The 21339-nt window shown below is 48.5% G+C and overlaps 1 protein-coding gene and 1 long non-coding RNA gene across 2 annotated transcripts; one reads left to right on the top strand and one right to left on the bottom strand.

Moving 5' to 3' along the window:
- LOC102160718 lies at window positions 15030-18090 on the bottom strand. The gene is made up of 2 exons (XR_002344625.1): window positions 17810-18090; window positions 15030-17339 (listed from the first exon to the last, which is right to left on the bottom strand). It is a non-coding gene; the product is annotated as an uncharacterized LOC102160718 (long non-coding RNA).
- CEBPA (CCAAT/enhancer binding protein alpha) lies at window positions 18324-21008 on the top strand. Its single transcript, XM_003127015.4, has one exon. The coding sequence runs from the start codon at window positions 18498-18500 to the stop codon at window positions 19560-19562; it is 1065 nt and encodes a 354-aa protein (XP_003127063.1). The 5' UTR covers window positions 18324-18497; the 3' UTR covers window positions 19563-21008.

Genomic DNA, 21339 nt, shown 5'->3' with positions numbered 1-21339 from the left:
TATATAAACATATTTTTTTTCTGTAACTGCTTTACTGAGATAAAATTCGCATACAGTTCACCCACTTAACGTGTATGATTTCATGATTTTTTTGTTGTTGTCTTTTTAGGGCCACACCCGTGGCATATGGAAGTTCCCAGGCCAGGGGTCGAATCAGAGCTACAGCTGCCAGCCTACACCACAGCCACAGCAACACCAGATCCAAGCTGCGTCTGCGACCTACACCACAGCTCATGGCAACACCAGATCCTTAACCCACTGAGCGAGGCAGGGATCAAACCCATGTCCTCGTGGATACTAGTCAGGTTCATTAACCACTGAGTCATGGTCACAGGAACTCCAGTGATTTTTTTCTAGTACATCCACAGAGCTGTGCAACCATCATCGCAATCAATTTTAGAACATTTTCTTCACCCTCAAAAAAAGCCTTTGACTATCACCCCCTCCCTCTCCCATCCTCCCATCCCTCAGTCCTAGGCAACCACTAATCCAGTTTTTGTTTCCATAGACTTGCCTCTTCTGGACACTTCATATAAATGGAGTCAGGTAATATGTTATCTTTTGTAACTTGCTTCTTTTGCTGAGCGTCATGTTTGCAAGGTTTATCTGTATTGTAGCATGTGTTAATACTTCATTCCTTTTACAGCCAAATAATATTCCATTGCATGGGTATATGTACCATGTGTTTATCCATTCAACGGGTGGTGGGTATTTAGATGGGTTCTACCTTTTGGCTACTATAAATAATGCTACTATAAATATCCATGTACAAGATTTTATGCAGACATAAGTTTTCCTTTCTCTCAGGTGTATATCCTAAGAGATACACGTGAAATTGCTGAGTCAAATGGTAGACCTCTGTTCCACTATTTGAGAAAAAGCCAGACTGTTTTCCAAAGTGGCTGCACCATTGGACATTCCCACCGAGGGTATATGAGGGTTCCGTTTTCTCAAAATTCTAGCACTTCAGTTGTCTTTTTGATTTCTGGTGGGTGTGATGTAGTATCTCATTGTGGTTTTGATTTGTATTCCCTGATGACTAACAATGTGGAGCGTCTTTTCATGTACTTATTGGCCCTTTGTGTATCTTCTGTGGAGCAATATTTCATCTGAATAGCAAGTAATAATTATCCCATTACTTATTAATCTAATAAAATTAGATGTGGAACATCAAGGCCTCACCAATGAGATAAACTCAAAGAACCTCTGGCTGGGGTAGACATGACCAGACCCTTATCCCCTACCAGTCTCATTGCAACTGTTACAAAGTCCTTGAGCCCCCCTCCCCCCACTTCAGCTACCTGGCCTACTTCCCGCTGCCCCTAATTAAGTATTTGGCCCACTCCTCACCCTGCCCCTCTAGGGAACTTATACACCCCCAACCAACGAGCAAGCGTATCTTAAAACTTCTGCTCTCGCCTTTGTCCCTGGGCTATAAACACAGACAGCACCCCACACTTGGGGTCGGCTCTCCCTGACCATCAAGAGGTCATCCTGCTGCATTAGCAGTGTTTCTTGCCTCAATAAACTCGTCTTTCTTTTTATCTCGATCTGAGTTTGGAAATTCTTTTCCAACCCACTCACAGACTACAACATTAGATTAATTTTATCACGGAGTTGTAAGAGTTGTTCATATACTCCAGAAACAAGTCCTTTATCACATGTATGATTCGCACATGTTTTCTCCCATTGCACAGGTTACGTTTTCACTTTCTTAATAATGTCATTGGAAACACAGAGGTTTTAATTTTGATGAAGTCGGATTTGTTAATTTTTTTCTTCTTTTATTGCTTGTGCATTTGATGTCATTGAAGAAACCGCTGCCTTCTTCAAGGTCACAAAGATTTACCCCTATGTTATCCTTGAAGAGTTTTATAGTTCTTGTTCTTACATTTAGGTCTTTGATCCATTTTGAGTATATGGTGTGAGATAGGGGTCCAACTTCATTCTTTCGTGTATAGATATCCAGTTGTCCCAACACCATTTGTGGAAGAGACTATTCTTTCCCTACTATTATCGAAAATTTGATTTACCATAGAAATATGGGTTTATTTTCAGCCTCTCAGTTCTCTTCTGTTAATCTCTATGTCTATCTTATGCCAGTGCCATACTGCCTTGATTACTTTTGCTTTGTAGTAAGTTTTGAAATCAAAAAGCGTAAGCCCTCGAAACATTGTTCTTCTTTTCAAGATTATTTTGGCCATTCTGGGGTCCTTGAGTTTCATGTGAGTTTTATGATCAGTGCATCAATTTCTACAAAGAAATCAGCTAAAATTCTCATAGGGATTATATCAAATAAAATGAACTTTTAAAACTGTAGCTATTTTGTTATTATTTTACAGGAAATAAGTAGCATTTCACTTTATGTGGTTTCATGAGACTCAGCTTCTGCGAGTTCATAAATATCAGTGTGTGTCATCATCTAGATCCGGAATTGCCAAATTCTAACTATGTTGCTTCCTACGTACCTTTCAAAACCATGCTTCCTTCTCCATCTCTGTTGTACTCATCCAGTTCAGGCCCCTCAGCATTTCCAGAAGTCATCTTCCAGAAGTCATCTGCCTTTATTCTGGTATCCTCTAAAATATCCTCCAACTTGAACTCAAAATCAGCTCACTAAAGCCCAAGCATGATCCTGCCTCCTCCTTTTGAAAAACACTTCAGTGGTTATCCGTTGTCTTCAAGATAAAGTTCAAGTTACTTAGCATCCTAACAAGGTCCTTCCAAGTTTGACTTCTGCTCACCTGCTGCTCATCTCCTATCCCTCGTCAGTAATACCAAACCATCCTTATATTTCAGGCACGTAAAAAGTTTCTAGTCCCAGAGTGCACCAAGCGCTTGTATGCCTCCCTGCAGTGGTGCATATGTGACCTTTGTCTGGAATGCTTTCCCCTCTCATCTCTCTGGAAAACTTTTATTTCATCTTTCAAGACTTGGCTCAAATGTCATTTCCACTCTTTTGTTAGTGATGATAATGACGACGATGATAGAACAGACATTTTATATCAGACTTTAAATCATAGGAAGTATGTATGTAAAATTGATATAAAAATAAATCTTTTCCTACTCAACCTCTAGTCACATCTTTTGTACTTTCAATTTTTACTTTATATATTTTGAGGCTCTATTATTAGGTGCATACGTATTTATGATTATCATATCTTTATAATGTATTATCCATTTTATTATTATGAAATATCCCATTTTCTGGTAATACTCATTGATTTGAAGACTGTGTTACTGATATTTTTATAGCCACTCTAGCTTTCCTGTGCTTGAGTTTTTCATGATTTATCTCTCCTCATCCATTGATTTTCAACCAATTAGAGTCTTGAATTAAAAGTATGTTATATATAACACATAATTGTGCTTTGCATTTTTTTCTTTTTTCTTTTTTGGCCATGCCTGCAGCATATGGAAGTTCCCAGGCCAGGGATCAGATCTGAGCCATAGCTGCGACCTACACCCTAGCTGCAGCAATGCCAGATCCTTAGCCCACTGTGCCACAGTGGGAATTCCATGCTTTACATTTTTATCATTTCTGATAACTTCTGCCTTTTAATTAGAGTGCTAATCCTTTTTTATTTCATATAGTTAGATTTAAGCCTAGAATTTTGTTATTTGTTTTCTGTTTGTGCCTTCTTTTTTTTCCTTCTGTTTCTTTCCTTTCTTTGGATTAATTGAATATGTTTTAAAATTCCCTCTTTACTTGTACCTCTTTGCCTTATTTTTTGAGAAGGTAATACTTCAGTCTAAAGTTACCAGGTACATCCCTAATTCTTCACAGTCTGCTAAGAGTTTTGAATTATACCATTTCACATGAAATGTAGAAAGTTTGCAACCATGTGGTCGTCCATTTACATCTCTGTCCTTTATGCAAGTTGTTATAATGACTATACCCACCTACACTATAAATCCCATAATACAATGTTATAACTTCCATTTAAACAATGATTTGTATTTTAAAGAAATTAAGAGGACAAAATTACCTTTTTACTCATCCACCTATTTACCATTTCCAGTGATTTTATTCCAGTGTAGATTTGAGGGGTTTTTTTGTTTGTTTGTTTGTTTTTTATTTTTTTGTCTTTTTTGCCATTTCTTAGGCCGCTCCCACGGCATATGGAGATTCCCAGGCTAGGGGTCGAATCGGAGCTGTAGCCACCGGCATGTGCCAGAGCCACAGCAACACTGGATCTGAACCATGTCTGCAACCTACACCACAGCTCACGGCAATGCCGGATCCTTAACCCACTGAGCAAGGCCAGGGATCAAACCCGCAACCTCATGGCTCCTAGTCGGATTCACTAACCACTGAGCCACAACGGGAACTCCTGTAGATTTGAGTTTTTATCTGATTTCATTTTCCTCCTGTCTGAAGGACTTCCTTTAGCATTTCTTGTAGTGCAGTTCTACTGCTGACAAATGCTTACATTTCCTTTAACCTAAAAATCTGTCTTTCACCTTTATTTTCGAAGGATATATTCACTAAATATAGAATTTGGAGTTGACAGGGTTTCTCCACCCCCCTCAACCCCCATATTTTAAAGATGCTGTGCCATTATCTAATGGCCTCCTTTGTTTCTAAAATAACTCACAGTGTGTCCCTCCCACTTTGTTTACAATGTGTTATTTTCTCTGACTGACTACTTTCAAGACTTTATTTTTATTTTGTTTTCAGAAATTTGACTAGCATGTCTTTAGGTATGTTGTTGCTGTTGATTTTTAAGATCCTGCTTGGGAGTTTCCTGAGCTTTTTGAACCTGTAAGTTTATGCCTTTACCAAATTTAGCCATTTCTTAAAACTCTTTCCCCAAACATTTTCTGTCCCATTTTTCTCTTTCCCTTCTAGCATTCCAGTTACATGTATGTTAGATATTTTGATATTGTCCCACAGTTCCTTGAAGTACTGCTCATTTCTAAAAAATGTGTATGTCCTTCAGAATGGATACCTTCTATTGGTCTATCGTCAACTTCTCTGAGTCTTTCTTTTGTCATCTTTCTTCTGCTCTGAAAGCCACCCAGTGAACTTTTTATCTATGATATTGAAATTTTCATTTCTGAGGACTTTTCCAAGAAATTTTGAGATTTGCCATTTGGTTCTTCTTTGTAGTCTCTATTCTGCTGAGATTTCTCTATGCTTTTATTTACGGCACATATTTTATGTGCCATAAAATGGCTAGGAATTCCTGATCTCTTTGTTAAAGGGATTGCAATTTTTTTCCTGTATAATACATTTTTCTAACTCCCCACATGTTAGTCTTATTTTATTTCCTTACTGAGACAGCTAATCCTTATCTAAGCACTATTAAATTAATGGGTTATTTTATTTAATTCTCACAACCCCTCTAAGGGGAAGATGGCTTTATTATCCCCATTTTACAGATGAGAAAGGTGAGCAAGAGATTAGTTGTGCTAACTTCTTCTAAATCCTTGTCTGCTATTCCAGTATTCTTAATCATCTTGGAAATGGTCATCATTGGCTTACTTTTTCTCAGGTTTTCTTATTTTTTGGTATGTTGGGGAATTTTGTATCCTGGACGTTGTGAATGATACATTGTAGAGTCTCTGGATTCCATTGTATTTCTCTGAAGAAAACTGGTTTAGATTTTAGTTGGTAGTTAACTTGACTGACCTCAAACTGTAAACTCTGTCTCTCCTCTGTGGTTGGTGGCAGCTCAAATTTAAGTTCAATTGTTTAAGCCTCAGCTGGCTGCTTGGTGTCTGCCCCCATTTATGTGCAATTTAAGGGTCAACTAGAGATTTGGGTTCCCTCTCTCCTTTCTTGGGTTCCTCCTCCCCTTTTTTTAGTATATGTGCTGCTGAAGCGAGCATCCTTTCTTGGGTTCCCCCCTTCCCACTCTACAGTGACTGTGGTTGCCCTAAACTGTGTCCTCTTGTTCATCAAGCCAATAAAAATGTAGGTTTTGGGGTCAGAATTTAACGCCCTACATGCACATGCTGGGGTCTGCCTTTATTCTAAATGCTTCTTAAGAAGAAAGAAACTCACTCTGTGATGTCCTTTTCTTCCAAGTGTCAACTTCCCTCCAGCATCTGCCTGCTTTTGTTCATTCCATTATCTTCAGGTAGTTGATTTTTAGATTTTTGTCTAGAGTTTATAGCTGGATAGCATCAGATTGTGTTCATTCATTCTAAGGAAATTTATGGTCAGGAAAAAATGGCTAGGAATTCCTGATCTCTTTGTTAAAGGGATTGCAATTTTTTTCCTGTATAATACACTTTTCTAATTCCCCACATGTTAGTCTTATTTTATTTCCTTACTGGGACAGCTAATCCTTATCTAAGCACTATTAAATTAACGGGTTATTTTATTTATTTCTCACAACCCCTCTAAGGGGAAGATGGCTTTATTATCCCCATTTACAGATGAGAAAGGTGAGCAAGAGATTCAGCTGCTTATCAGAGTAACTGGGCATGAACGGCATTCCAAAGGGCTGCTCCCTCTATAACCCATTTTCTTTCTCAGTCTGGTTGTGAGATACAGCTTGCACAGAGGGCAGGTTTTCAGAACCAAGGCCATAGCTAGAGGCAGAAGGTGGAAGGAGTCATCTATGACTTTGATCTTGGCCCAGTCCTTGTTAGTCATCCAAGTCAGAGGTTTATCCTAGCTGGGCATAACCAACAGTATCCACTCTAGTTAACAAGGATGAAGTCCAAGAGAGTTCAAGGGAATATTAGGAAGTTGACAACATCTCTAGGAGGGCCAGAGGGTATGGTATTAGGGTCTCGAAGCCACTTATAATGCCCATGGTACCCTGGACACTGGCTGTCTCTTGGCTACCCTCCCCAGAGTGAAGCCCCACAGCACCTGCTTTTCATATCCTTCATTCATGCCCTGACTGCTCTCACCAGCATGTGTGTTGTCATATCCTTCCTCGCACGTCTCATCTCACTGTGGAGGAGGCTCTGAGAAATTATTTCTCTGAGTGGGGAGATGGGATATTCCTGGACCTCAGAAGGGTATTCAAATGCTCCTGGGCAACCAGAGGGTTCAATAGATAGGCACATTCCATGTCCATGAGCTACTGGGCAGATTCCAAGTGACCTGCTTTACTTAGAATAATTTCTCCCCATAAGAGGCTGGGACAACCCCTTTCTGTGCTGCCTGACTTTGAGTTTCCCTCGTTTAGAGAAAAGCCAAACTCCATAAGCAGACGGTTTTATGGGAGCATGACTCATGCTGGTTTTTGTTTAACTGTTATTGCACCTTGACTATAATAAAATGACTGCATTTGGAATGTAAGCTGACATTTCTAGTTTTTATAAGAAAAATCAGATTCTAGAGATAGACTTATGGAAACTCTCCATTTGCTCAGGGTCACCTCCAATTGTTGACCAGGTAGACCTGGATTTGTCATTGTGGGCCCCTGGTTCCCAGAACTCCTGCCTTAGGAACCAGGCCTTGGGGGGTTATCTAGACCAAAGGGAGTGTCTGGAAAGCTTAGTGTGTTATGTGCTTTTCCAAATGACCTTTGGAATTTTGACTGAAAATGGTAGAGACGGAACCAGTTGGAGGGGCGGGATGGGATAACCCTGCCCTGCCTGCAGTCCCTGAACTGCTAAATCAATATGGACAGGAAACTCACGTCCATATTTGGGGGAAATGGGCTCATGTGGTAGAAAAGAGTTTTACTCTAACTGACTGGTGTATAGATTTTCTTGGGGACAACAATGAAAATAAAGTATCATTTGGGCTTTTATGGTCATTCAGTTCTGTTCAATGATACAAAAAGTAAACTAAATCCCTGTCTTCATCTCCTAAGGCTGGTGTTTGCAAGGTGTATTCAGCAGTCATACGTTTTGGGATTTTTGGAGCAATCCTAATTCCTTATTATTAAATTATGGTTTAATTCTTGTATATATCTTTAGGTATAATACAGATTCTCACCATTTGCAATTCTCTAGTTTCCCTGCTTATGTGCCCTTTCTGAGATGTTCTAGGCAGAGATAACACATATGTAGACCCTCCTTCTCTCAACACTAATGGAAGCACATTTTCTGCACTATGTGCGTGTGTGTGTATGTATATATATATATATGTACATATTCATATACACATGTGTGCAAGTGTATTTTATACATATGCATATATGAATGAGTAGGGCAGAGCTCTTTCCGTATGTGTTCATGGGCAGATCTTCCTCCTTTCTTGTAACAGAGAAAGAGGATTATTGTTTTGTTCGTTTGTTTGTTTTGTCTTTTTGTCTTTTTAGGGCCGTACCCGCAGCATATGGAGGTTCCCAGGCTAGGGGTCCAATCAGAGCTGTAGCTGCCACCTACACCACAGCCACAGCAACGCCGGATCCTTAACCCACTGAGCAAGGCCAGGGATCGAACCCACAACCTCATGGTTCCTAGTCGGATTCGTTTCCACTGTGCCTTGATGGGAACTCCCGAGAAAGGAGATTATTAACCAGCTATCTCATGGTGGTTATTTACCCAGTCTTCTATTAATAGACAGGCATTCTGTTGTTTCCAGTCTTTTGCGACTATAAACAATGTTTTGCTTTGTGCCCACCCAGGGACGCAAAAAAAAAAAAAAAAAAAAAAACAACATGTTTTGGTCACTATCCATATATGTACCTCTTTGGGCACGTATGAGAGTTTATGAGAGTAACTTCCTGTAACTGGAATTACGAGGTGAAAGGTGATTAACACTTTGGAATTAGACAGCCACTGCTAAATTGGCCTCCAAAGAGGCAGATATAATCCTAACCTCTTTGCCCTACCCACTTATCAGCACGGCACATTATACCTGTCCGACTGCTGTCATTTTAATTTGTGTATCTTTTATTCAGAATATATGTTTTTGTTGATTTATTTTTTGTCTTTTGTCTTTTTATGGCCGCACCTGTGGCATATGGAGGTTCCCAGGGAAGGGGTTGAATCAGAACCAGCAGCTGCCGGCCTACACCACGGCCACAGCAACACGGGATCTGAGCTGCATCCTACACAACAGCGGCATATGGAGGTTCCCAGGCTAGGGGTCTAATCGGAGGTATAGCCTCCAGCCTACACCAAAGCCACAGCAACGTGGAATACAAGCCGCGTCTGCTACCTACACCACAGCTCACAGCAACGCCAGATCCTTAACCCACTGAGCAAGGCCAGAGATTGAACCTGCATCCTCATGGATCCTAGTCAGGTTCATTAACCACCGAGCCACGACGGAAACTCCCAGAATATATGTTTTTAAACAAACATATTTAAAATCCATAAATTCTCTGATTATACCCATTCTCTTTTGGATTGGGATTGTCTTTCATATGGCTTCACAGAAGCTTTTTATATTATAAATTATACATATAATTTACAGTATAAATGAGCTTTCCTCATTTAAAGTAAAGATGATTTGTTAAATGTAGAACTAGTTGTGATTCAGCGTCTCTGACTAGGTGTGGTTCTTCATATGAACAAATTCATAAATCAGAAACCATTCCTAGAGCACGATTCCAGATTTTTTTTTTAACTTGGAAAATAGGGCCATTAAAAAGCATTTTGAAGTAATTTACAAAACTATGCAATCCATGATGGCATTGCACACTTGCAGAGTAAATTCAAGTGACTTTAAAACATTTTCTAGTTTATACAACCATGAAAGTTATAAAACTATAAAATTTAAGTGACTTCAAATATTTTGTAGTTTATAAAATTATGTATTTATATATGTTTAATATATACTCATCCATTTTAAAAAGTCCAATATACTTAAATGTATAAATTTAAAAATACAAGTTCTCTCTCTTCTGACCAAGGCAGCACCCCTGTTAACAGTTTGGTGTGAATTCCTCCTAACTTCTTTCTAGACACCAACGATATGTCTCTAAATCCTTTTTTTCCCTGAAAGGTGGGAGCGGCATGCTGTTCTGCAACTTGATTTTTTTTCAGTGAAGGATTAATTCTGGATGTCAAAAATGTAACTTTTGCAAAGCAGCTTTGAACTCTGTAAGCTGACAGTATATTGCCAGACTACAGCAGGACCTGATATGGCTGCCTTCGGGAGTGATCTAGCCCCAGCTAATGGGCTAGAACAGATGAAGCTTTTGGAGACATATCAGATAGCTCACTGTGTGCTGTCATTTCTCCTGGAGCTCCGATGTCTGCATGTGGAGAGTGTTTTACACACACAGTGGAAGGGCTTAGACGGGAGGGGAAGATGCTGGTTATAATCACAAAGAAAGGGAGCTAGAATGGAGGCCTTCGTGAGCCAGCACCTAAAAACTCATTTTGATTTTTGAAAGATTGGGCGTCTCACCTTCTTTAAGGATTTTTGTTTTTAAGATGCACCTTGAGGCATAAATCCATACAATCCACCAAGAGAAGGAATGGGGTCAAAACAGTGGGTGCACAGAAGTGGGCTCCAAGGAGCCTCACCCCATCTCTCAAGAAGTGGGGTGGTCTGGTCTACACCCCGGAACAGCTCCTGCCTCCCTCGTGCTCCTGTGGAAGGCAGGTCCACTCTCTCGTGGGTGGGGGAGCTGATGTCCAGTTACCTCCAAGGACTAAGTCTTGCTCTTCTGGGGCACCCTCCCAGCAGCGCCTTACAGAGAGGGGGCGCTCCAGGGTTGTCAGGCAGGGCTAAGAAATTTGCGCTACACGAACCAGCCCGATACAGGAGGCCTCCACTCACCAAAGCATTGTATCCTGGCCGGGCTGCCTCTCTCCAGAGACAGGGGCCCTTTTTTCCCTCCCAACAAAGGCACTTTCTGCTCAGCCAAGCCCCTGGGGGTTGCATGTGCCTGAGGGGGACTTCTTCCGAGTCAGCCCAGAGGCACTGAACAGACTCTCCAGGCCCTGGCAGGCTGGCCTGGCATGGCTTCAGGAGGCTCCAGATGGGTCTGCCCTGGGGAGCCCTGACCCAGGGGACTGGGTCCTCCCCAGCATCCTTCGGGGCCACCCTTGATCTGCCCTCCTAGGCTTGGGAACAAACTGAGTTCTGGGAGGGTGGCTGGGTAGCAGTTTTCTTGAATAGAATCCATTCTGCGTTCATTCAACAAATATTTGAGGCTCTCCCATACGCCAAGGCCTGTTCTAGCTCTGGAAATAGGCAGAACAGGACAGACAAGGGCCCGTCTTTGTGGAGCTGGCAATCTAGTGGGGGAAGCCAGACGGGGAACAAGTCAAATGAGTAAACAAGACCGTTTTCCAGAGAGCACGGTGAGGAAAAGAAAACGCACCACGGCCTGACCGGCGACGGGAGAGGTGGCTGGTGTGCCACGTGTAACTGAGAGGAACCTCTTGGAGGTGAGGCTCAAGTGACCGGAAGAAAGGAGTCGTACCAACATCTGGGAAGAACATTCCAGGGAGCCAGCAGAGCGGAGTGAGGCACCCTGAGGCTGGGAGCACAGTGGGGAGCCGAGGAGGGTCTGAGATGGAAGCTGAGGTGAGGGCCAAACTGTTCAGGGCCACGTGGCCAGGCTGAGATGCCTCATGTCCTCTTCCACACGCGACGGGCAGTCACTGGAGGGTGAAGCACCTGAGCGTGGTCCAAGTACATGTTTAAAGGGAAACTCAAGGAGTTCCCGTTGTGGTTCAGCTGGTTAAGGACTGTGAGGATGCGGGTTCGATTCCTGGCCTTGCCCAGTGGGTTAAGGATCTCGCATTGCCACAGGCTACAGCCTAGGTGGTAGATATGGCTCGGATCCAGCGTGGATGTGGCTGGAGCATCATCTGGCAGCTGCAGCTCAGATTCGACCCCTGGCCTGGGGACTTCTATGTGCCACAGGTGAAGCCCTAAAAAGAAAAGAGGAAACTCAGGCTGCTCTGTGGGGAGCGTTAGGGGAGCACAGAGCCAAGAGGGCAGTGGAGAGGTAGTCAGGCCTGCCACCGTGGTCCAGGTGAGAGAGCGCGGAACCCGGCTGCCTGATGAGGTGGAGGGAAGCCAGGAGCTGGGATGCAGATTTGGGATTTCTGCCAACTGACATCCTCACCCAGAGGCAGGGCCTGGTATCCCTGCTCTCCTGCTTGCACTGAATGGGCGCTGGCCCCGCCAGGGTGCTGAGACCCTGCCTGGCGGATCTCCCATATCATCTTTCAACTCATGTACCAGGACCCCTGAGCTGGACCCCCACATTAGAGGGCCCCACTCTTGCTCTTCTCTGGCTGCCCCCTTCCCTCCGGGTGACGACCCTACAGGCAAAGGAACTTCCTGCCCCAACAGCCTAGAGCCAGCTGCCTGGGCCTACAAGGGCCGCTCTGCCAAGCACTTGGTATCAAACACAACCCTAGGTCAAAGGGTGATGGGAAGGGGCAGGTTTCAGAGATTATGGGAAATATCAGAGCCTTGTACTGGGCATCCACACCCACCTGGCTAAGGGCCCTTCTCTGTGTGTGTGGGGGGGGGGAATGACACAAGGGGTTGGAAGAGAAGGGGGTGGCTGCCTCTCCTGGTCCTTCATGTTCCAGGGTCAAGTTCCTTTTTATTTTTTAAATTTTTTTTTTGCTTTTTAGGGCTGTACCCACAGCATATTGAAGTTCCCAGGCTAGGGGTCTAATTGGAGCTGAAGCTGCCAGCCTACACCACAGCCATGGCAATGCCAGATCCGAGCCGGGTCTGCGACCTACACCACAGCTCATGTCAACGCCAGATCCTTAACCCACTGAGTGAGGCCAGGGGTCGAAACCTCATCCTCATGGATCCTCTCAGGTTCGTTAACTGCTGAGCCACGATGGGAACTCCGAGTCAGATTCTAAATTTACATCTGGCCTCTAGGACATGACAAAGATTTATTTGTCCAGGCAGGAAGGTAGAACATATTTTATCTAACAGTTTCTTCATTTGATTGATAACTTTTAATGTTTAAACAGATGGTATGGGGGCTGCCATTTGTAATCTTGTCCTGGATCACACAAAAATGTGGGCTGGGTCCAAGCCCACCCAACATCCACAGCTTGCTTTCTGCAGTGTTCCCCAAATGCTGAAGGAGCAGTTCTGGGATCCATTATCTACCAAAGGAGTTTTCTACCAAGATAGAATAAAAGACTTTTCCTAAGCTGCTAAACAAATTTAAGATAATGGATATTCTTTTTCTAAAATCTTTGCTGCCCGCTACTGCTTATCTGCTAGCAGTTGCAAGCACATAAACAGGAAACATAACAAAAGAAACCACACACATATTGGAATAGATGAAAATTGAGGGAAAACTGGAAACAGCTGAGTCTGACAGTGTGGATTTTTTATGGACTGAAGTTCTCATGGTTGTGATTTCATAGGGTGTACATTCAATATAGTCATGTTTCCTAACAGTTAAATCATTTCTAGCACACAGTGACAGAATTAATGATGCCTTGTAATATTCTGTGATTTCTAGGTGCTTTGTCCTAGAACAAGCTGAGAATGCCCTGTAATGAGCTATTGCCCCCAATTTACAGAAAAGAAAACAGAGGCTCAGAGAAATTCAATAACTTTCCCAAGGTGACCCTAATACACAAAGTAGGGGTTTTAATGCATCTGAGGAATCCCTGCACTACCAGAACTCCCAGTGAGACAGAGTAGGAGACAGGGTAACAAGAATGTCTTCTCAGGCTGCTCTCATTGTGGTGCCGTGGAAACAAATCTGGCTAGTATCCATGAGGATGCAGGTTCGTTCCCTGGCCTCAGGGACGCAGCATTGCCGTGAGCTGTGGTGTAGGTCGCAGATGAGTCTTGGATCCCGCCTTGCTGTGGCTGTGGCATAAGCCAGCAGCTGTAGCTCCAATTTGACCCCTAGCAAAAAAAAAAAAAAAGTAACTTCTGATTGTTTTGCTTGTCTACGTTTTAGGAAGGTCGTTGAGAATATTTTAGGGAATCACTGTAGTAGACAGACTGTATTAGACACTCATGCCCCCTGGTCAGAGCACAAACCATGCCTGAAAATTACAGTTCCTGTCTTTTATCTTAATTAGACCTTATTAATTATCTTAACTAGTTCTGCTTTGACCAACTCTACATCCACGTAGCTGTCATCAAAGTTAGAAACTAAATCAGAATGATTTGTCCTCTTTGAACTTGCTCTTCAGCATTCGCTTGATTGTCAAACTTCTCTTATATGCATTGCCTTAGGAAAGGCGAATCGAAGTAAAATAAAAACTTCCACAGGCTCTGCCTATCTTCTCAAAATGGTCAGCGTGGTGAACGGCTCTGGGACCAGGCTCCATCCAGGAGCACCCAAACCTCGGGACCACGATTCTCAGAGCGGGAGGCTCACTCCCCCCCCCTACACACCCCTCGCAGCCTGCCCTCCCCCCCAGCTCGGCATCTTCCTCTCCCGAGCTATCCGGAGCATAATTCACACCTATGAAATGCATTTTCACTTCTGTTGCTGATTTTCTCCTTTGTAAAAAGTAGAGCCAGAGCACGCCTCTTCTCTCGCCGGGCACCCCGTCAGAGCCCCTGGGTCCCTGCCCCACGCCCCCCTGCTGAGTACATTGAGGCCAAGGCTTATCAGAAAGCTCTCCCTCTTCTCTCTCCTCGAGGACTGCCAAGTGCCATCAATCCAGGCAACGCAGAAGGATCGTAAAGGTGTTCGGGGAAGATTTATGAGCTTCTCTTATTACTGGCTCTGTCTCAACAGAGCGTGAGCCACAGAGCCATCTCCCTCCCAAGCCATCCCAGCAAAATGCTGGCTGCCCACGTGATTTTTCAGGCCATAGCCCCCTTCCAGCCATGGGCACTTCCCATGGAGAGTGGCTCTGCCAAGCCTGGGGTCTCCAGCCAATTCTTGCTTCTGGGGTTCTGCAGCCAATTCTTGCTTCACAGTGTCGCCAGCCCCAGGACGCTCCCTCATCTCTGGGCAGCCCACCCACAAACCCACTACTTGGCCTCTAAACAGCTTTCTCCTCATCCCAAGACACATGTTCTCTTAGACTTCAAAGGAAAAACTAGATTATGGAAGGCAGATCTTGGCGACTGTTCCTGGGTCATGGTCTTCTCTTCCAGAACTGCAAATCAGGCAAGGAGTGTCCTATGGGTGGTGAGACCCCACGACCTCCAGGGGCTTGAACGAGACCCTCTATTTTCCCTGCATCGCTTATGTTGTGGACAGACAGTAACCCCAGCCGGAAGCCAGGCATTCAGCCCCTACCCAGACTCCCAAGTCCTGACAATTTGTTCAAATCCATCCCTGCCCTCTGTCCCCCATCCTGGGGCCTCAGGTTGCCACTGCTTCTCATCCGGTCATCCCTTCCCTCTCCAGCCCCTCCCACTGTGGCCTTTCAGGAACCCACATTGGATCACAGAGCTCCCCTGCTAGAAGCTGGGCGGCAAAACCCTGTGAGAGAGTCCTCCTTCACCCGGAGCCACCTTGGCCGTGAGCCCAGCCCTGTCTGTGCATCCAGCCTTATCTAGGCCCCTCCCCAGCAATCCCTGCACTCCAGCCCATCAAACATCTTGTCCTTTGTTACCAGAACACGCCATGCACTCGCAGCCGCTCCACCTTTGCACCTGCCATTCTGCAAATTGCACCTCTCCTTCTAGCAAATTCCTGCTCATCCTTCAAGGTGCGGATCAAAGGTCCACGGCTGCATGAAGCCCTCCTCAACCTCTGGTCTCAGTCAGTGCCTGCTGCCCTAACAAAATACCAGACAGGGGGCTTGAACCACAGAAATGCATTTTCTCACAGTTCTGAAGCCTAGAAGTCTGAGATTAGGGCGCCAGCATTGTTGGGTTCTGCTGTGGGTTCTCTTCCTGGTTTGCAAATGCCAGCACCTTCTCCCTCTGGCTTCACATGGCTGAGGGGGGGGGCGAGAGAGCCCATCGATCCTATCAGATTAGAACCCCACCCTTATGATCTTATTTAATCTTAATCACCTCCTGAAAAATCCATCTCCAAATAGAGTTACAATGGGGGTTAGGGCTCAACATATGAATTTTCAGGAGGACAAAATTTAGCCCATAGCACTATCCCCCCAAAAGCTGGTTGCACCCTCCTCCAAAGCCCCATATGTGTCTGCACAGCTTTATTATAGCACATCCATCGTTCATCTGCACTGGTACCTCCTAAAGGACATATGACGAATTGCTGCACTCCATGCTTCTAGCCAGTCTCGTTTCTGGCTCTTTCGGCATCACCTCCTCATTGAGGAGGCCCTTGTGACTTTGTGTGAAGATCTGTCTGTCTCCCAGCTATGCCCAAGGCTCCGAGAGAGGGCAGGGGCTGCTTCTCACTCACCTCTGACCACTGAACACCTTGCACAGAGCTGGCGTAGTGGGGAGCTTTCTGGTTCTGCTGTGGAAGGATCTACAGCCCTGGCTGTGGTGCCTCTCTTCCCCCCACAATAAGGCTTTATTGATAAGGCCTTATTCTGGTACTCCCCCAGTCCTGGGGGCCTCTGCAATATCCCCAGATCCTAAGAAGAGACATTCCTGATACCTGCACAGGAGAGCAGGTGTATGCTAAAACAGGGCACTTCCAATTGTCTTTTCTTTGTTCCTGCACTAGGGCAGACCGTTATTTTTAGCATTGCAGAAAAAATGAAAATCCCATGCCCTGTTTTGGGGTTTCCCTCCAGATCTCCACAGGTGCACGTGTACAAATGGTCCTAGATCCAGGCCCAGAGACCAGCTCCTCAGCTCACATAGGTTATTCGTTTAATGTATCTACTTTCACTCCCAGTCCAAAAACATCGAACTGAAAATATCTTATGTATGAGCTCTGGACCAAAAAAAAAAAAAAAAAAAAAAAAAATGAAGCAGTTGGGCCAATAATCACTGGGAATATGTTGAATAGGAACTTGATTAAAGCAGAGTATGTGTTCCCCAGACGAAGTTGCTGCTTTACTGCGACCACAGTTGGAACCTCCGCCTCCCCAGGCCTTGCTTTCGCGCTGCGCCTCCTTGAGGGCTCCTGGGCGGGCTGTGGCAACTTGCCAGCCTTTGGAAGGCCACTGTCCGGGAGAGGGTCCTGACCCGCACAGCCTGGCGATTTTCAAACAGGCATACTTCCAAAACAGCACCCATGGCGGCGATGGGCCTCAGCGCACTTAATCTAAGGGGCGATGAGGGCGGGGGAGGTCGAGGCGGGGAGACTTGCTGGCCCACGACGCCTCAAGGGAGCCGGCTGTCCCCGCGATCCCAAAGAAGAACGCGCGAGGCGCCACGTGGCTGGGGAAAGGCGCTGCCATAAACCCCTTCCCCCTCAGCTGTGTGTGTGTCGGGGTGGGGGGGGAAGGCGGCGCTCAGGGGTCACCCGGGCCGGGCCGCTTTGTTCTCCAGGATTCTGGGGACTCAGCGCCCTGCAAACCACTCTGCAGGGTTCTCCCAGTCGGTGTTCGGACTCTAGGCCACCGAGACTCCGAGGCCTCGGCTCCCTCGATATTCTCGCTCCGGTACTGGAGCCCACCTGAATGGGGAGGAGAGGAAAAGGCTGTGGGTTCCAACCCCGCTGACCGCCAACCCCGCTTCGCGATCCGCGCCCCTGGGTCAAATTCGCCTACTCCCTCTGGTGCGTCCCCCCTCGCCCCGTCCCCCAGCCCCGGAATCCAGCTCGGCCAGTCCCACAGGAAAAAGTTGGCGGCCCCGCGCCAGGTAGCAGCGCCAACTCTGCGCGCCTAGCAACACCTAGAACTCCGGTTAGGAGAAGTAATTAAAAAGTTTTCCAGCCCAGGCGGATGGACCGACCGGGTCCTCCAAACTCCCTGGACTCGTCCGCCTCCCCCTCCCTCCACTCTCCGCCGGGTCCTAGCGCCGGTCGGTGCGAAGCCGCGGAACCTTGGAGTACGGCAAGAGGTGGGGCTGGGGAGAGGTACTTCTGCGCGAAATCCGTGGGGACGCCTGGAGATCAAAAAGACGCAAGATCCCCGCGCTCCGGACCTCTCTCCTCGGCCTCTCCACCGGGCAGTGTACGCTGGGCCGCAGGTCCAAAACTGTTCCCTGCCCCCGAACCCCCGGTGCTTTCTCTACGCCGCCGCTTTCCAGAGAGCCTGGACCCGGACAAAACTGGTTCTAGTTTTTAAAGCGAGTTCGCGCCACAGAAACTCAGAGACCAAGACTTGCCCTCCACCACCAACAGCTCTCTGAGCGGCGTCTGGGTGCTCCCGGGCTCCCCTGCCGTTGGCAGACGGTGGGTGCCCTGGGGAAGCCAGAGGAGAGGGCCTCACCAGGGACCACGTGTGCGCCGGGGCAACCACTCCTCGGAGGGTGGGGCACCACTCGCAGGTCACCCTTCAGCTTGCTGCGCAGGGGGTAGTGGGCGTTGCGCCGCCGCCCCTCCCAGTCAGTGCTGCGCTCCTGCCCCACTCACCGCCCTCTAACGATCGCAGGCGCTAAGACCCAGGAGGCGCCGCTCCACCGTCGCCGAAGGTCCGAGACCGGTTTGGACACTAGAGGGCGATGGCCGCCGCGGTATAAATACCGGGCCCGCGCAGGCCTGGCCATTCGCGACCGGGAGCTGCGCGGGCGCGAGTGAGTAGGGTCTCCGGGTGGGCAGCGGCAGCAGCGGCGCCCCGCGCGGGCTGGAGGCCGCCGAGGCTCGCCATGCCGGGAGGACTCTAGCTCCCCCATGGAGTCGGCCGACTTCTACGAGGCGGAGCCGCGGCCCCCGATGAGCAGCCACCTCCAGAGCCCCCCGCACGCGCCCAGCAGCGCCGCCTTCGGCTTTCCCCGGGGCGCGGGCCCCGCGCAGCCCCCAGCCCCACCTGCCGCCCCGGAGCCGCTGGGCGGCATCTGCGAACACGAGACGTCCATCGACATCAGCGCCTACATCGACCCGGCCGCCTTCAACGACGAGTTCCTGGCCGACCTGTTTCAGCACAGCCGGCAGCAAGAGAAGGCCAAGGCGGCCGCGGCCCCCGCGGGAGGCGGCGGCGACTTTGACTACCCGGGCGCCCCCGTGGGCCCCGGCGGCGCCGTCATGCCCGGGGGGGCTCACGGCCCCCCTCCCAGCTACGGCTGCGCGGCGGCCGGCTACCTGGACGGCAGGCTGGAGCCCCTGTACGAGCGCGTCGGGGCGCCGGCGCTGCGGCCGCTAGTGATCAAGCAGGAGCCGCGCGAGGAGGACGAGTCGAAGCAGCTGGCGCTGGCCGGCCTCTTTCCCTACCAGCCACCGCCGCCACCGCCACCACCGCATTCACACCCTCCGCCCGCACACCTGGCCGCCCCGCACTTGCAGTTCCAGATCGCGCACTGCGGCCAGACCACCATGCACCTGCAGCCCGGCCACCCCACGCCGCCGCCCACGCCCGTGCCCAGCCCGCACCCAGCGCCCGCGCTTGGCGCCGCTGGCCTGCCAGGCCCCGGCGGCGCTCTCAAGGGGCTGGCCCCAGCGCACCCCGACCTGCGCGCGGGCGGCGGCGGCGGCGCAGGCAAAGCCAAGAAGTCGGTAGACAAGAACAGCAACGAGTACCGGGTGCGGCGTGAGCGCAACAACATCGCGGTGCGCAAGAGCCGGGACAAGGCCAAGCAGCGCAACGTGGAGACTCAACAGAAGGTGCTGGAGCTGACCAGTGACAATGACCGCCTGCGCAAGCGGGTGGAACAACTGAGCCGCGAACTGGACACGCTGCGGGGCATCTTCCGCCAGCTGCCCGAGAGCTCCCTGGTCAAGGCCATGGGCAACTGCGCTTGAGGCGCGCGGCGGCGGGACCGCCCTGGGCCGGCCGCTGCCTGGGACCCAGGGAGTGGTTTCGGGTCTCCAGATCTCAAGACTGCCGGAGCCGCGCAAGCCAGGGCTAGGAGATTCGGGTGCCGCCTGAGAGCCTGGCCTGCCGCGTGTGCCCCTTGCCTTCCTCGGCGCCGGACACGGTGCGTCTAAGATGAGGGATCAGGCAGAGAGGAGAAGCGCCGTGGGGCTGAGCCGGGAGCCCGGCAACTCTAGTATTAAAGGAATAACCCTGTGCCTTGGAAACGCAAACTCACCGCTCCGATTCCTACCGAGTAGGGGGAGCAAATATGTGCCTTGTCATTTTATTTGGAGGGTTCCTGCTGCAGCAGGCCCCTCTCCCCCGCAATAGAAGGAGGGGTGCAGCCCCCGGGGCGGGGGGGGGCAGGAGGAAGGTTCAGGGAGCAGAGATCCCTATAAACCAGCCCCAGCCGCTCCTCAGCGCCTGTCCTTGGAGGGGAGGAAACACAGGGACTTGGGGCTTTGAACCTAAGGTTGTTCCCCTAGTTCTATATGAAGGTGGAGGGTCCCAAGTTCCTTGCCTCTGAACTCCCAGCCTGCCACAGGCTGGGCTCTTGCGGCTGGACTCATTTGAGATAGGAGTCACCAGGTGACCAGTGGGAGTCTCCTGCCCCCAGTCAGATGAGAAAACTAGGTCCTGGGTTAGCTCTGAGGCCATATGTTCCTGGGGGTGGTGGCCTGGTGGGAGCAGGGAACCTAGAGATCTGGTCTGGGGGGTGGGACGAGGTGGGGTGGGGGTGGTAATGGGACACTGGGACCACCAGTCTTGTCTGTACTGTATGTCGCCAGCATTGCCATACAAACACGAAGCACAATCAGTCCATCCCAGAGGGACCGAAGTTATGAGAAGCTTTCCAAATATTTTGCTTTATCAGCCGATATCAACATTTGTATCTGGCCTCTCTGTGTCCCAGCGGTGCCTTGTGCAATGTGAATGTGCACGTCTATGCTAAACCACCATTTTATTTGGTTTTTGTTTTGTTTTGGTTTTGCTCAGATACTTGCCAAAATGAGACTCTTCGTCAGCAGCTGCAGGGAGGGTCTGCGGCTGTCTTTCCTTTTGGTTTTGGGATTGCTTTTGCTCCCAGGGGAACCAAAGAGGCGAGGTGGGCTTCCCCTTTCCCCTCAGCTTCCCCCACCCCGGGGGGGGGCTGTGGGCCTCGGTCCCCTCCAGCCCTGGCTGCCCACAGGCTTGTCCCCCCCCTCCCCGCCCCAAACAGAGGCCCTGGCTCCCGGTCTGGAAGGGAGGCAGCCTCCGGCCAGCACACACACATTAGATCGCTGGGCCTGGGAGCGGGGAAGGCCAGCTTGGTTCTCTTCTTTGGGGGAGAACGTAGAGTTTCATGCTAGATGTTTATGTATTATATCTATAATATAAACATATCAAAGTCAGTTTTGGTGTCTTTTTAAAACGAGGAAAGCTACTTCCAAGGTTGTCTTTGGGCCAGGTCACATTTGTAAATAATCGCAGCATATTCTCTGGCGGAGATCCTGGCCTCATGAGCTCTCCACCCATCCCGAGCCCCTCTGCACATTAAGGGGTGACTTCTCCCAACCAAGGCAAATAAATGACAGGAGGAGGACAAGGCTCCAGGCTGAGGATACCAAAACCCGAAGAGTCTCCTGGTGTTGGGGGTGGGGGAGGGGGCACGGGGGCGGCAGGGGTGTCACGAGGCTTTGGTGTGGCCTCCGGGAGGAGGAGAGGGACTCTCTGCCTGAAGTT

The sequence above is a fragment of the Sus scrofa genome, chromosome 6 (assembly GCF_000003025.6).
Source record: "Sus scrofa isolate TJ Tabasco breed Duroc chromosome 6, Sscrofa11.1, whole genome shotgun sequence".
NCBI lineage: Eukaryota > Metazoa > Chordata > Mammalia > Artiodactyla > Suidae > Sus > Sus scrofa.
Note: the sequence above shows the minus strand (reverse complement) of the source record. Positions and strands in the feature narration are given on the sequence as shown.

Bases quoted from the DNA above. Each gene is read 5' to 3' on its own strand.
- CEBPA (XM_003127015.4), top strand. From the start codon at position 18,498: ATGGAGTCGGCCGACTTCTACGAGGCGGAGCCGCGGCCCCCGATGAGC.